At 32.9% G+C, this 13,905-nt stretch overlaps 1 protein-coding gene across 1 annotated transcript in view; it reads right to left on the minus strand.

The window, feature by feature from the left end:
* The window catches only part of LOC125094280 (bifunctional heparan sulfate N-deacetylase/N-sulfotransferase 4), a 265,257-nt gene that overhangs the window by 233,091 nt on the left and 18,261 nt on the right, over positions 1-13,905 (minus strand). Inside the window, exon 2 of the mRNA XM_047719926.1 lies at positions 8,025-9,247. Coding sequence (XP_047575882.1) covers positions 8,025-9,002 — 978 coding nt within the window. The 5' untranslated portion in view covers positions 9,003-9,247. The remainder of the gene's footprint in view (positions 1-8,024; positions 9,248-13,905) is intronic.

Genomic DNA, 13,905 nt, shown 5'->3' on the forward strand with positions numbered 1-13,905 from the left:
TGTATATATGTATATATATATATATATATATATATATATATATATATAAAATTTCTGGACACAATAACTAAAAATGAGGCTCTAGCTTTCTTGTTCCCTTTATACTTAACCCCTATACATCACTCCACATTTCAAGGATATTTATGATAAAGTCATTTGGTACACCTCACAGTCAAGTTAGAAGGGGGTCATATTGCAATTCTTGTTAATCAAGAGGTCATAAATAAGAAGGAGAAAGAATTCAAATTGCCAAATTCCAGATAAATGATTGTGCTTACTCTGTTGCATGAACACCATGCTGTTTACAGTTAGACATTCCTTTAATTTTATTCCTTTGGACAACAAGCATTTATTGAGGTTTCAGGCTTTCTTCCATATAATTAATGAAGAGGCTGTTGGATGGCTACTATCTTAGTACATGAAAAAGTTTTCCTCTGTATGAAAGTAACTTGTCATAATCTTGGGTTTATTACAGGATATCCAAAAGATGGAGTCAACCTGTTTTCCTTCCTTGATTTCCCTTTAGCGATCATCACTAAGATTAAGCTTGATGATATTTCCACCTCTGACTGTGTCCAAAAATTCAGACTTGCTTTTTTAAATGCCTACATCTGAATATCCCTATACATTAAATCATTAGACCTTAAACAAAACGCCTAATTTCCCAACACATTTTCTTCTGCCAGATTCTGCATATGTTAAAGCATACACGCAGGAAAAACCATGATGCTATCTCATCTCCACCTGTTTCTCTGTTCCTCCTTTCTGTATGTGCCTAAGTCCTGTCAATTCTACTTCTGCATGGGCTCTCCTAATCTCCCCTTTCCATCCTAACTGCCACCAAGCTAAAGTGAATAAATCTTAGAATTCAGGCTCTGTCCTAGCAACTTACCATGTCTTATTTCATTAAAACATCACTATAATGCTAAGAGGTGGGTCTTTTTACACCAGTGTTACAGATCTATAACCTGAGAATTGGAGAGGTTAATAAGTATGTCCAAAGTTAACTGGTTACTGCTGGCACTGAGACTCAAACCCAAATCCACACCATCGTTTTCTAAAAGAAAGCATAGACATTAGTTACAGTCTGGGTTTGTTTGCTCTGCCACTTATTAGCTAGATGAGTATCTTAATATTGCCAAGCCTCATTTTATTCATTCCATAAATGTACAAAATATTTCCTCTTAGTGTTGTTGTGAGTATTTAATGATATTCCTGTTAATGATTAGCACAATGCTTAGTGTATATGACTATGCTAAATAAGTCATTTTTTAAAAATATGTAAGAATTATTATTTCTATATTATTGTAATAGGTTCTTTGAGAGGTCTCCACAAAAAAAAAAAAAAACAAACAAAAAAACAACAACAAAAAAAAACATGTCCCTGATTCAAACAATATATTTTTCTTCAATCCCAGTTCTGATCATTTTACTTTCTGGTTTAAAATTTTCAGTGACTCAAATAGTATCCTTCTGCAAGAAAGCTCTATATTATGGACACAACCAGTATCTTCAGCATTTAATAACACTTACTTTACTTCCTTACTTATTCATGCAGCCAATGCAGTCAACTTACCATTCCCCCAAATCTGGTATTTTTAGCCAAATCTTAGCTTGGGTTGATCCATTGATCATGAATATACCACCCCCTCTAGATTTGCTAGTGTTATGTCATACCATGACTGACGACTCAAATGCTACTTCCTCCATGAAATTTCCCTAATTACTAGAAGAATTCCTCTTCTTTGTTCCCATTGTTCACATTTTGTCATGGTATATTTTACGTTCTACCTTGTAATGCAGATAATTGTGAACATGTCCTGCCTATACTAATGAAATCAAGAACTGAATATTTTATGTTTGTGTAAATTTTATAATAAAAAATGACATTCAGAGCCCATAGATGAAATCATTATTTCTCACCTGTATAAAGATATAACTGGATTAAGTTATATGAAGTTAATAAACAAAATGTAAATCTTTTTAGTTAAATGCCCAATTTGGAGGGGTATTACTAATATAGGTTTTCTCTTTTTTTTCCATTCTTGTCTTTTAAAAGTGTACTTTTATATCACTTTGGTAACTTTTTAAGTACAGACAATATTTACTTCCGTAAATAAATCTTTTTTTGGAAGAGAGAGTTTTTTCTTCCATTGACAAAGTCAAAGTCAAAGTCGAAGTACCACATGAAAAAAGTTCAGAAGAAAATCTGAGACATTAACATTGAGCTTATAAATAAAAGAAGAAAATTTTTTATTAAATACATCTATATGTTGGCTGTCCTCTTCCAAGCCTGGAAATAAAATTCAAGTTTTGTTTGAGTTTTTCTGAGATCACTATTCACTTTTGTCTGCTTATCTTTTGAACCAACCAAGCACCCTCAAATCGTATACCTAATTCTTGTACTCGGGCATCTGAGGAGTCCATGAGGTACTAAATGCAGTCCTTTTCTTAGAGTCCTGAGGATTAAGGCATTCTAGGTCAGTGTCAGGACTGCAATTTCAGCAAGTCTTGCTGATGGCTCCTTTCTTCTGTACAGCATTATTGTTATGCCTGAGCTTTTGCCTTCCAAGTTCCCTGTCACGTGTCCAATGCTGAACTCCATGTTGTCAAATGTTGTCACATGCTACCCTTCTTTTATGATTAGGGCACTGCCTTCTATGCCATTTTTCTCAGGTGGAAGACATTCTTTGCCTACAGACTAATCCCAGAACTGGGTACCTTCAGTCTGTTGTGTAATATCTTTGATAAAACCTAATCCCATCTTTCTGGGCCACTTTTTGGTTGTTATGCTACTGTTACTGATTGCATGTCTTGCTCACTTACTTAGAAACTGCCAAAAACTTTCAGATGCTTCTTGCTTGATTGTCTGACTAGGCCATCCATCCAACTCCTATTGCCTGGACTGTTCTGCATTGCTAAATCTACACTGGTTGATAAGTGTCAAATATGGATTCCATTTATCACATATAATTTTTACTTTTCAGCTCCATTTTTGATAGTGATCCTTTCAGTTTAGGATATCAAGGATTCTAAAAAAAAAGTTTCCCTATTAATTTGTCAGATATAACAACCTGTTTCAGTTCTAATTATAAAATGTTAGAAAACTAATCTTTTCATTTACCAGTTTAGCCTCTCATCTTCTATATCAATATTCATAGCATCAGAAACCTCCTGTTTTCTTAGATCATGACTTTAGAAATCATAACATTTTTTTCTTTTTCTCTTCCAACCCTTATTGAAATGGTTAATCAAGATTTTAAAATTTTCTTCTATGATAGATTTCTTCTTTCCTATTCATAGCAATCTGATCTTTGTTAAATGAGATAATTCCTACAAATGCCTTTATATCTATTAACTTCCCATCTTTCACGTTTTGGTCATTCAATTTGCACAATATCTTTTACACTTTAAATCTCTGGGCATATGATTTTCAACTCAGGAAATATGTAGTCAAATAAATGCATGGAAATATCCAGGTTAAGATATTCCTAAATCGTTTTATCTGGATCAAGCCTTAACACTAATCTAGGGTACAGATCCATCAAAAACACCATGTAGAGGGAAAAAAGAAAAAGAAAAAAAAAAGAAACCAATTAGTTTGCTCCCCTCCTTCTTCTCCTTCTCCTCCTCCTCCTTCCCCTCCCCCTCCTCCTCCTCCTCCTTCTTTTCTTTCTTCTTTTTCTTCTTCTTCTTCTTTTGGATTTCAGATTTATAACATAGGTTTTTTTTTTTTTCTAGTTCTGCCCCCTACTTAAAATATATGTCACTTGTTTTGAGATAAACCTCAAAACTACCCTTAAATTATTTTTTGGAGGGGAGGGAGGTGGGGGGTTGGGAGGGCCTGGTGGTGGGTATTAAGGAGGGCACGTATTGCATGGAGCACTGGGTGTGGTACATAAACAATGAACTTGGAACACTGAAAAAATAAAATTTAACATGTCTAAGTTTCCTTGTTATGTTCTTTCTCTTATGTACATGTGTGAGAAAAGCTGTCTCATTGTCTAATTTTGGAGTTGGTTCATGTACATGAGGATGCTAAGTAAGAGTTAATGCTAACGATTTATTCAGGGAGTCAACTTAAAGAGAAATCTCCATCCACTGGGGTCATTAGGACATGTATCACCTTCTCATAAGAAGTAGGACTTAAGATATCTTTTGAAATAAAGGTAGATTCAGAGAACATATTTTAGTCAAGGCACAAAAACTGAGAAAAGAGATCAAGGTAGACATGTGCAAGCTCTGGCTGAGGAAGAGACAGGGAGCTAGCCTAATATAAGTAGCATGTACTGAGAAATATTAAAAATAAATATAGAGAAGATAAATTGAACTGGACCATATGGAACCTTAAAATAAGAAGTTTAGATTTATTAGGCAGAAAAGGTCCAATAGTCTTACATACAGTAGATGGTTAATAAATAAATAAATGTATTTCTTTACGAAATGTAAAGACACACAAAAATCCTAATAATGATGTTTTGTTGCCAACAGACAAAGTAACAGCAGGTCAAAGAATTGATTAAAGCATTAAAATTATTGAGAGCATCAATAATAAATCTGATTTCCTTGCCCATGTGGAAGCTTACATTCACCATGTTCATGTTTTCAAAGCCCTTATTGGGAAAGAACATTTATTCTATCTTAGGAAACTATGATAAAAAATCATATTAATTTTACCAAACATCTATGGCTGTACCAAATGTTCCAACCAAGAGTAAAGTATTTTCCATAGAAATCAAATTAGTGGGCTGTAAGAAGTTTTTTAGAATTAAAATTTTAATAAATAGTTTAGCCTTTTATTATTTTTGCTTTCCCTAAAAATGCATCATTACTCAACTGTTATGACATTGGGAATGAACATTACAAACATATAATTAAGGCCATTAAGAAAATGAGAGCTGTCTTCAAAACTAGTAAAGAATAAGTTCAAGTATACAAGATATTACCCTAAAAAGCCTGAAGTCATCCTGTTAATAGAAGTTTAGATGTACAATATTTTGTGATTGCCTCTAAGACCACACAGAAATATTACCAGGTCAAAACATGACCATATTCTCTGACTATATTGATAGCTATATTTTATAATCATTTGAAATATAATTAGTTTTTAGAAGATCATATACATAAATAATTTTTCTCTTATATCTTGAGTTTTTATATATATGATAAAATTTTGGCAACAATTAAATGATAGTTATTGCAAATACCTGATCTTAATTTTGTTTGCCTTGGAAATGAACCTACTGATTTCTATCTCAATGGCTTTGGTTAGAGGAAGGCATGATAAACTCAGATAAAGTATGCAGGTTTCTGAAAGAAGCTAGATACATGGTAGCTCAGGTCAGGTAGAACCATGAAGTGAAAAGAATATGGGTTTTACAAGTTCAATTAAAAACAAAAAGCAAAAAACCCTGGGAGCCTGTGTGGCTCAGTCATTAAGCTTCTGCCTTTGGCTGGGGTCATGATCCCAGGGTCGTGGGATTGAGTCCTGCATCGGGTTCCCTGCAGGGAGCCTGCTTCTCTTTCTGCTTATGCTTATGCTCTCTCTCTCTCTGAAATAAATAAATAATGAAATCTTTAAAAAACAAAACAAAACCGAAAACTCTTGATCTTCCCCTGTATCAAATACTAAATCTTAAAAGTGTTAATTTTTTAGCAGTATGATCCAGAATCTCTATCTCAAAACGGGAAAATACGTTCAAGCTAAAATATGCTAATATATTTTTTATCAACAGAGTGAAGTGGTTTTGTAGGCAAAACTGTTTAAATTTGTTGTTAAATGCTCCCAGCTATGTGCTCCAGGTTTAACTGTGGGAGTGGCCCAGGAAGAGTCCGATCATGTAAATAACCAAGAATTTTCAACCATGAACCATATGCTTTCCCATATGTGTTCTGTTGAGGAATGGAATACCTTTACTTTCTATTTCAGTATTACAGAGAGAAATTTTAGTTACCATGCAATACTCTTATTTTAGTAAATTCAGTGAGAGTTTGAAGGAAGATGGGTCTTTCCTCATTTTTACCAGTGTATAATTAAATGTTACAATACCAGAAAAGGAAAATGAGGGTGAAGAACAGGGGAGTATTGAGAATTTCTCTACAAATATATTTTTTTTCTTTTTCCACAATATCATATTAATCTAAAAATAAGGTCAAAATAAAAATCAAATGCCAAGGGCTGGGACTAGAATTTTTATACTTGGAAAACTATTTCCTCTTGACCTTTAAATAACCAAGAGGATAATAGCCCTCACTTCCAATCAAGTTTCTGATACTCTTGGACAAACAGTTCTGAGGAAGAATCAGCAACAAAAGGGGTAACAAAAGGGGCAGGAAGAAGTATTTTTTTCAAAGTGACAGTCAGTGCATGAGTGTGTGTGTGTGTGTGTGTGTGTGTACAGTATATAATTAAGATACATGTGCACATACATATACAAATTACATATATACCCATATACACATGCAACATTCCTGATCCTTTCTCTGCCTGTGACATTGTTCCAGCTTTTGTTAAATTTCCGTATTCTATTACTTTGTTGGGGATTATGTCACTTAAGAAGTCATCAGTGAATACTGTATAATGCATCAGTGAATATTGCATAATGATGAATAGCTATTTGTTTTTATTGAGAATAAGTGAAAGAGCTGAATTTGAAATAAAAAATTTGTTAGAGTTATAAAAACCTTTTCAATTCATGTTTTGTTAAACTGAAATTAGGAAACACTTTCCTTTTAGGATTTCAGTGTAGGAATCACTCAGAGAAATTTTGAAGTATATAACCTCTTCTTAAGTTTATGATTTTGAAATAAAAATAAAACTAGTGTTTATACTAATTAAAGGAATAGCAAATACAAAACAAGAAAAAAAAAAACGGATCTAGAGAGAACTCAAGAGGCATCACTTAATTCCTTTACAATAAGGTCCAAAATAAAATATTTGGGTACCAGTCAAGTGATGTTTCATTCAGTGGCTCATTAAAAGCGAAGTTCACTGGTTCACATGTACTTTGAAGGTTTTCAAAAAGTGATCTTATATCGCTGGTCTTAATCATATTTTACTTTCGTGGTCAGAGGTCTTAGGATGGAGAAAAATGTTATCATTTTGAAGTTACTGAGGTTTCTTCTTTGGGGGATTAAAAAAGCAGGAGTTCAAAAAAAAATGCCATGATCTTAATAATCTTTATTTCTCTCATAATTTTAAGTTGTGTGCTATTATTCCTATGTTTGCTAAACTTATTTGTCCAATAATGAATTTAGTTATATATAGGACAAGGCAGACACAAATGAGAATATTGACTCAAGAGGAAAAAGACGGAATTTTTCTCAGAATTACCTACCTAACCAAGTGGCTTTTTCCTCTATCTAATAGCAATTGCAAGGTAAATTTGTTATATAGTCAATTTGATCATAACTGGAAGTACTAACACTGTTGTGTTACCCCAAATAATATGATAAGTTAATAAAAGAGATAATAATGGAGGACTTCTGAGTTCAAATCCAATATACTTTCCCTACAAACTGTATTTTTGCTCATATCTATATTTATGAATCTATGAACATTTCATATAAACAAACACTATGCTTATTGGAAGTTACAAAAGATCCTGGGTTACTTCTTCACCTTGTATTTCAACCATCATTGTCAAACCAAAGTAGAGCCAGGGGATCAGTGGAGAGATCAAGTTTTGTGATTACATCAGTCTTACTGCTACAAACTGCAACATGTGCTAAAATAAGGGAGACAGTTCTCAGGGTTCCACCTGAGGTGTCTCTAAGAAGAGACAAGGAGATTAAGTTCAAATGTTCTTTGGGATATTTTAGTTCTATCCCCTCTGAAGCATCTGGGTATGTGTGTGAGGAGTAGTTAAGTCTTAGTTCAAAAATTTTTTAATGCCTAATTAATTTCAAACATACCACATCTGAAAATTTTGTGTAATTAGGAATCTAAAATATTCAAAATTATATTTTATTAATACCACAGTTAGTGAAATAAAAATTACAATGTTATTTATAAATGTTCTTACCTTTACATCTTTGACATTCATCCTTGTTCCCTCTTTCCCAACAAAGATATCATCAATGTCCACCAGAATATATCTGTCCAAGGACAGTGTCAGCCTCTTCCCTGACAAGAAGGAAATGGCATCTATGAAGATGAGCTTATGTAGCCAAAAGTTTAAGTTGTTGCCAAAAAGAACTCGCTGAATTCCATCATGAAGTCCCAGATCCTGGATCACCGTCGCATAGAGTGGTTTGCTGGATGAGGATGAAAGGGATTTTTCTGTCTGTAATTCAGTTAAAAGCACAGGCTGGTAGGTTGAATGATTATATTGGAAAATAGTCCAGTCTTCCCCAGGAAGAGGGCCTTTCTCAACCTTGGGGGCTTTGGTAATATGCAGCAAAGGAGACTGAGTGTTGACAAAACAGTCCTTTAGAGCTAGATTATTGAAAAGGTTTAATGGAAAGCCTTTTAATTGTGTACTTGGTAAGCTGTTCTCATTGGCTTTATGAAAACCGATTATACTAACACTGTATTCCACACAGTATTTTTCTAAAAGCTCTCGATTCCATGAATCCATGCTGACATACTTCAGAATATTTTCATAAATAACTAAAATATATTTCCCTTTGCCATTATCTGTAAGAGGAGGTATATCCCCCTTGCCGGGGGCAATGACCATTTGGTACTGAAATCGGCTAGATTCCAAGATAGCTATGATATCTTGACCAAGTTGAGAGTATTGGCTCTCCACAAATAGGAGGACAGTAGGAGCAGTTTTGGATGTATCAATAGGTTTAATTGTTTTTATCTCCAGTGAACGATATGGTAGACTTTTGATGTCAGCACATTCTGCTTCTGCAGTGGTTTCAATAAGTGTCATTTCCTGTTTATAGCCAGAGTAGAGGAAATAGGCAGAAATGACAATGCTCACCAAGCAAAAGGTAGCTAAGAGAACAATCAATGTTCGAAAACTTCTCCGAAGCTTCACAATAAGATTCATTTTTTAAAATACCGCTTTGGAAGTTTATTCCAATTTCTTTTCCTAAAGTGCCATAGTGAATAAAGTATGAGATGGTGCAAATATCACTCCCCACAAGTTCATGTAACCATTGCAAACCATGTAAAATGTTTGAAGGGGTCACAAGTAAGTTAAAGCTGGAAGGCAACGAAGCAGGAGATCAAAAGTCGAAGAGATTTTGAATTTGTCCAACACCAAATATTGATGCAGAATCCTTTAAACATTATCTGAAAAAAAAAAGAGAAATGTAATGACTAAGACATAAATAGAAATAGAAGTATTTATGTGATATAGATGCTTATATACAAGAAACATACATATTGGAGATAATTTTAGAATATTAATATGCTAAAATATTAGTAGGCTGAAGTTTACAGTCTAAGTTTTTATTATTAGAGTAGATTTGTTCATGTCCTCAAAAATACAGAATCTTAATCTTATTTGATTTTGGCAAAGAGTACACACACACACACACACACAAACATTTTTTAGATCATTTTTCAAACTAGCCATCTCAAAAGAGAAGAGAGGTAAGAAAGAAAGCTTTAGTGCAAATATTAATTACCATAAAGATGGCTTCTACAGAACTGGTAACCATTATTTACATAAAAAATTAGGAAATCATGCATTTGTGTGGGAGTTGGAACAGTGAAACATGTTCTTAAGTATCTGTTCAGTATCTGGAGTGCCAAGCTGAGGGAATGATTTTGTCTTAAGTATACAGTTGTTACAGGTTTTTCCCTTCAATAACGTATCCTTTTCAGAAGTTACAAGGAGGCACTTGGTCTCCTTCACTGTAACAGCCAAAATAGGTAAGATTTGTCCTCTATTTTTAGAAGCAAAGTGAGAAAAAAACTAAGGAAGAAAGAACAAAATGGGAACACCCATCCTCAGACCCCTCTAAGAGGTCAGGAACCTAGATAAGAAGGAAAGCTTTGACATGTTTGTCTCAAAATACATTCCTAAATTTGGCTTACTCCTATAATCAGAACTAAAGTGGAATTTTTATTAATTTATTTTTATCCATTATTAATTTTTATCCAGCTATCACATGTTCTATTTCTTTAGTTCAAAAGAAAAAGAATGTAGATATAATTAAAAAAAAACTTTCCCCAAATGGCTTCACACAAATGGATATAATTTTCCATTATTAGATTTTTTTTTTGAAGGATGACTCTGATTTTTAGTGAATTGCTTTCTAGAAAATTTTTATTCATTCTCCTCAAAACTGTTTTAGACTATTTATGGAATTTTCCATTTCCCAATTTGCCAAACTAATGTAAAACTGGTGGAAAGCAATCAAAAAGTTCATGCTTTCAATCTGTGATACATATACTTTAATACATAATAATACTGTATATTATTGACATACAACATCATAAAAATCAAAGTAGCCTGTATTATATAATGTAAATAAATCGTATATTGTATGTATTGTATCATATTGTAACTACTTTATGGATTTCTGTATTTTGTTTTTAAATTTAAGGAATTTGTGTAATTAATGGTTATTGATTAAAAATTAATGATGAAAACATCGAGTTATTATACTTTATAATATTGTGTCACTACTTCTGTTTTATATTTTTATGTTCTGAAATACATTTTTCTTAGTTGGTAATTTATTTATTTATATATTTACTTATTTATTTTTAAAAATATTTTATTTATTTATTTATTTGAGAGACAGAGGAGGAAGCAGGCTCCTCACTAAACAGAGAGCCTGATGCGGGGCTTGATCCCAGGACCCTGAGATCATGACCTGAGCCGAAGGCAGAGGCTTTAACTCACTAAGTCATACAGGCACTCCTTAGTTGGTAATTTAAATAAAATTCAGTGATAACTTGAAATAACTTTTGTTTATGTCTTAGATTTTGAAAAAAAATTAAAACAATCCCCCAAATCCATAATTTGAAATTTTATAATTTCTACCAGATATTTTAATTCTTCATATGCAATATATATGTGTATATTTAAAGAAAGAGGAGACACTTGAATTTTTGCTTGTAAAATACAGTAAAGCAATTTGTAAAAACTTCCCAGTGATTTAATATTTACTTTAAAGGAAAATTAAATTCTATGTTAGGGACTTACTAATATTGGTATCAAACATAATTCTTTAAGATAATTATTTGCTGTCCAAAAACTTTTCAAGTGTTTCAAAATTCTATTTCCTATAAATAAATTGAAATGTAATTTACTAAAAACAAATGAAATACAGCAATAAAAAGGCTTTGATTTGGTTAAAATGTATAAATCAATTATACCCTATCCTCTATTTTTATATGTATCTGATAATTTTCATAAAGTACATTTTAAAATTAAAAATTAAATTAAACATTATATAATAAATATTGAAAGAAATTTGAAACTTGTCAAAGGAAATTATGCAGTCTTGTATTATGTCTACTACTAGATTTCTCCAAGTTTATGTATTGATTTAGAAATCCATTTAGGCATACATGGAATTAGCCCCATCCCTACCTTCCCATCCCCCATATCACCCACTAGAGCAGAAATCTATTTAATCCACATACTTTGGGGGTTTGTTTAGTATTTTAAAAATAAATTTAGTTGGGAATTTAAAAAGAAACTAAATGTATAAAAAGTTAATACTTTGCTAAATCCTTATCTGTTCTGACATTAAAGATGTGATTTTTATTTTTGAATACACAAAGGATGAGATGTCAGTTTTGCATATTAGAACAGCTCATGTTAATATGCAATAGTGAAAAAAATTAAAAAGCATATGGAACTAGAATTTGCCAACCAAAAGAATAAATAAAATTTAAATGTGATATTTATTTAACATTAATATGTTCAGAGTTAGAAGAATGATAGATACATTTTATCACTATTGTAGATATGTGAATTTGAATGTGTGAGTGTGAGGATGAGTGTGTGAGTGTGTGTGTTTGTGTGTGTGTGTTTTATCCTAAGGAGTTATCCTTCCCATTCAATCCTCCTACCTATCCTTCCCTAACAAAAATTATCCAGTGGAAGGGAGGAAGTCTGGACAATAAAAGATGGTACAGCAAAGATGTTTACTTATGTTCTATGCCTGAGAGAGGAGACAGTTTGACATTGTTATGGATGCCAAAGCGATGTAGTCTGTGATTTGTTTGACTCTCTTATTGTGAAATATAGAAAAAAATTACACACACACACACACACACACACACACACACACACTACATATCTGCCCTCCAGTTCCTGGCATAAAGCTCCCAAAACACTTGTAATTTCCTAAATGATAAGAGCACTAAGAGCATCTTTTGTTCTAATATTTAGTCTTTGACCCTGGTTCCTGACACAGAGCTCCTAAAGCCCTTGGAATTTCCTGGGTGATAGCAGTATCTTTTTTTCTAGTGAGGCAATGCTTAATGGGCTCCTGGTGGTCACTAGAAAGACCAAGCCCTGTTTAGAAGCTTAGAACATTCAGCTTGGCCCCCATCTACAGGAAAGAGAGAGGGAATTTGGGTCAGTGATGGATCATGACTGAATGATGAAGCCTCTATAAAATTCCCCAAATTTGGAGGTCTATAAAGCTTCCACGTTGGTGAAGATATCCACAAACCAGGAGGGTGATACACAGGGACGGAAATTCCTGCACTTAGAACCTTACCATACCTTATCTTATATGTATCTTCATCTGGCTGTTCATTTGTATTTTTTATCATACAAGAAATTGGTAAATCAAAGTGATTCCAGGTTGTGTGAGCTTTCTAGCAAACAATTGAATCTGAATCCAAGGTTAGGGTGTAAGAATCCTTGATTTGTCTCAAAGTCAGAGAGAAGAAATTATCATACCACTTGAGTTAAATAAACTTTGATCCCAAGTCTGGTAAATCTACCTTTCACATGTCCTAATACATCTATCATTAAAAATTTGGAAAAGGAGGCCTACTCATTATTTTTTGATATAACCTTATTGCAAAAAACTAGGGGTCCATGACCCCTGTGCAGGCTTTGGTGAGAAAAAAAGGAAGATTTTAGGTGCTGCCTTCCTTGTTCTCTTTCTTTTCTTGTAGCCTTCCAAGTGTGACTCATCACCTCAGTGGTAGTAAAATAAAAACCTCTCAGAAGCTGTCATTCTCTTTGAATATTAGATAATGTGAAAACAATATTGTTTCGTATATCTATTTTAAGAATGTTCTTTGACTTATTTCCAAAATGCATTTATAGATTTAAAAAAAATAGTCTGTGAAATCCATTTACCAAGGGTTCTCAATCATTGTAAATTTCTAGTAATCGCTGGTAGCAGTAGCAGTAGAGAAATTAGTAAACAAAGCAACTGTAGAAACTATTACAGTTATTGCTATTTTTTGGAAAGAAGGAAATTCAGAAATAAGCTGAGGACTAGGAATCACAATGAATGTATGAGTGATTGTTTCTTTTTTGAAGGAGATGTCATGAACTATACAGATTATCACAGAGGTTCATTAAAATTCACCTGAAATTGAAAAAAAAAACCCACAATATTTACCACAATGAAAAATTACACAAATTGTGTAAAAACACAATTACCAGCACTTACTGAATGGTCACTACTTGACAGACACTATGCTACATTTTTTGCATCCATCGCTCTGTTTAGTCATTATAGGTCTATTTTTAAAATGAGAAAATGGAGATTTAGGGGACTTACGAGAGGGTCTGAGATCATGCTATGAGTGATTTTTGATGCCAGGGTTCTGTGTTCCATTGTTGCATTGGTAAGAAAAACTGAGTTAGATGAAACCAAAAACTTAGCAGTTAGCATAATTAAATAATTTAACCCAAATATCAGCAAGTTTTATTTCAAAATTTCAGATACTCCAAGCCAGAAATATCCACCAAAGATGTAGATAACAGTCAGTTGTAGATAATCTAGATATGAATTGAA

The sequence above is a fragment of the Lutra lutra genome, chromosome 2 (assembly GCF_902655055.1).
Source record: "Lutra lutra chromosome 2, mLutLut1.2, whole genome shotgun sequence".
Classification (NCBI taxonomy): domain Eukaryota; kingdom Metazoa; phylum Chordata; class Mammalia; order Carnivora; family Mustelidae; genus Lutra; species Lutra lutra.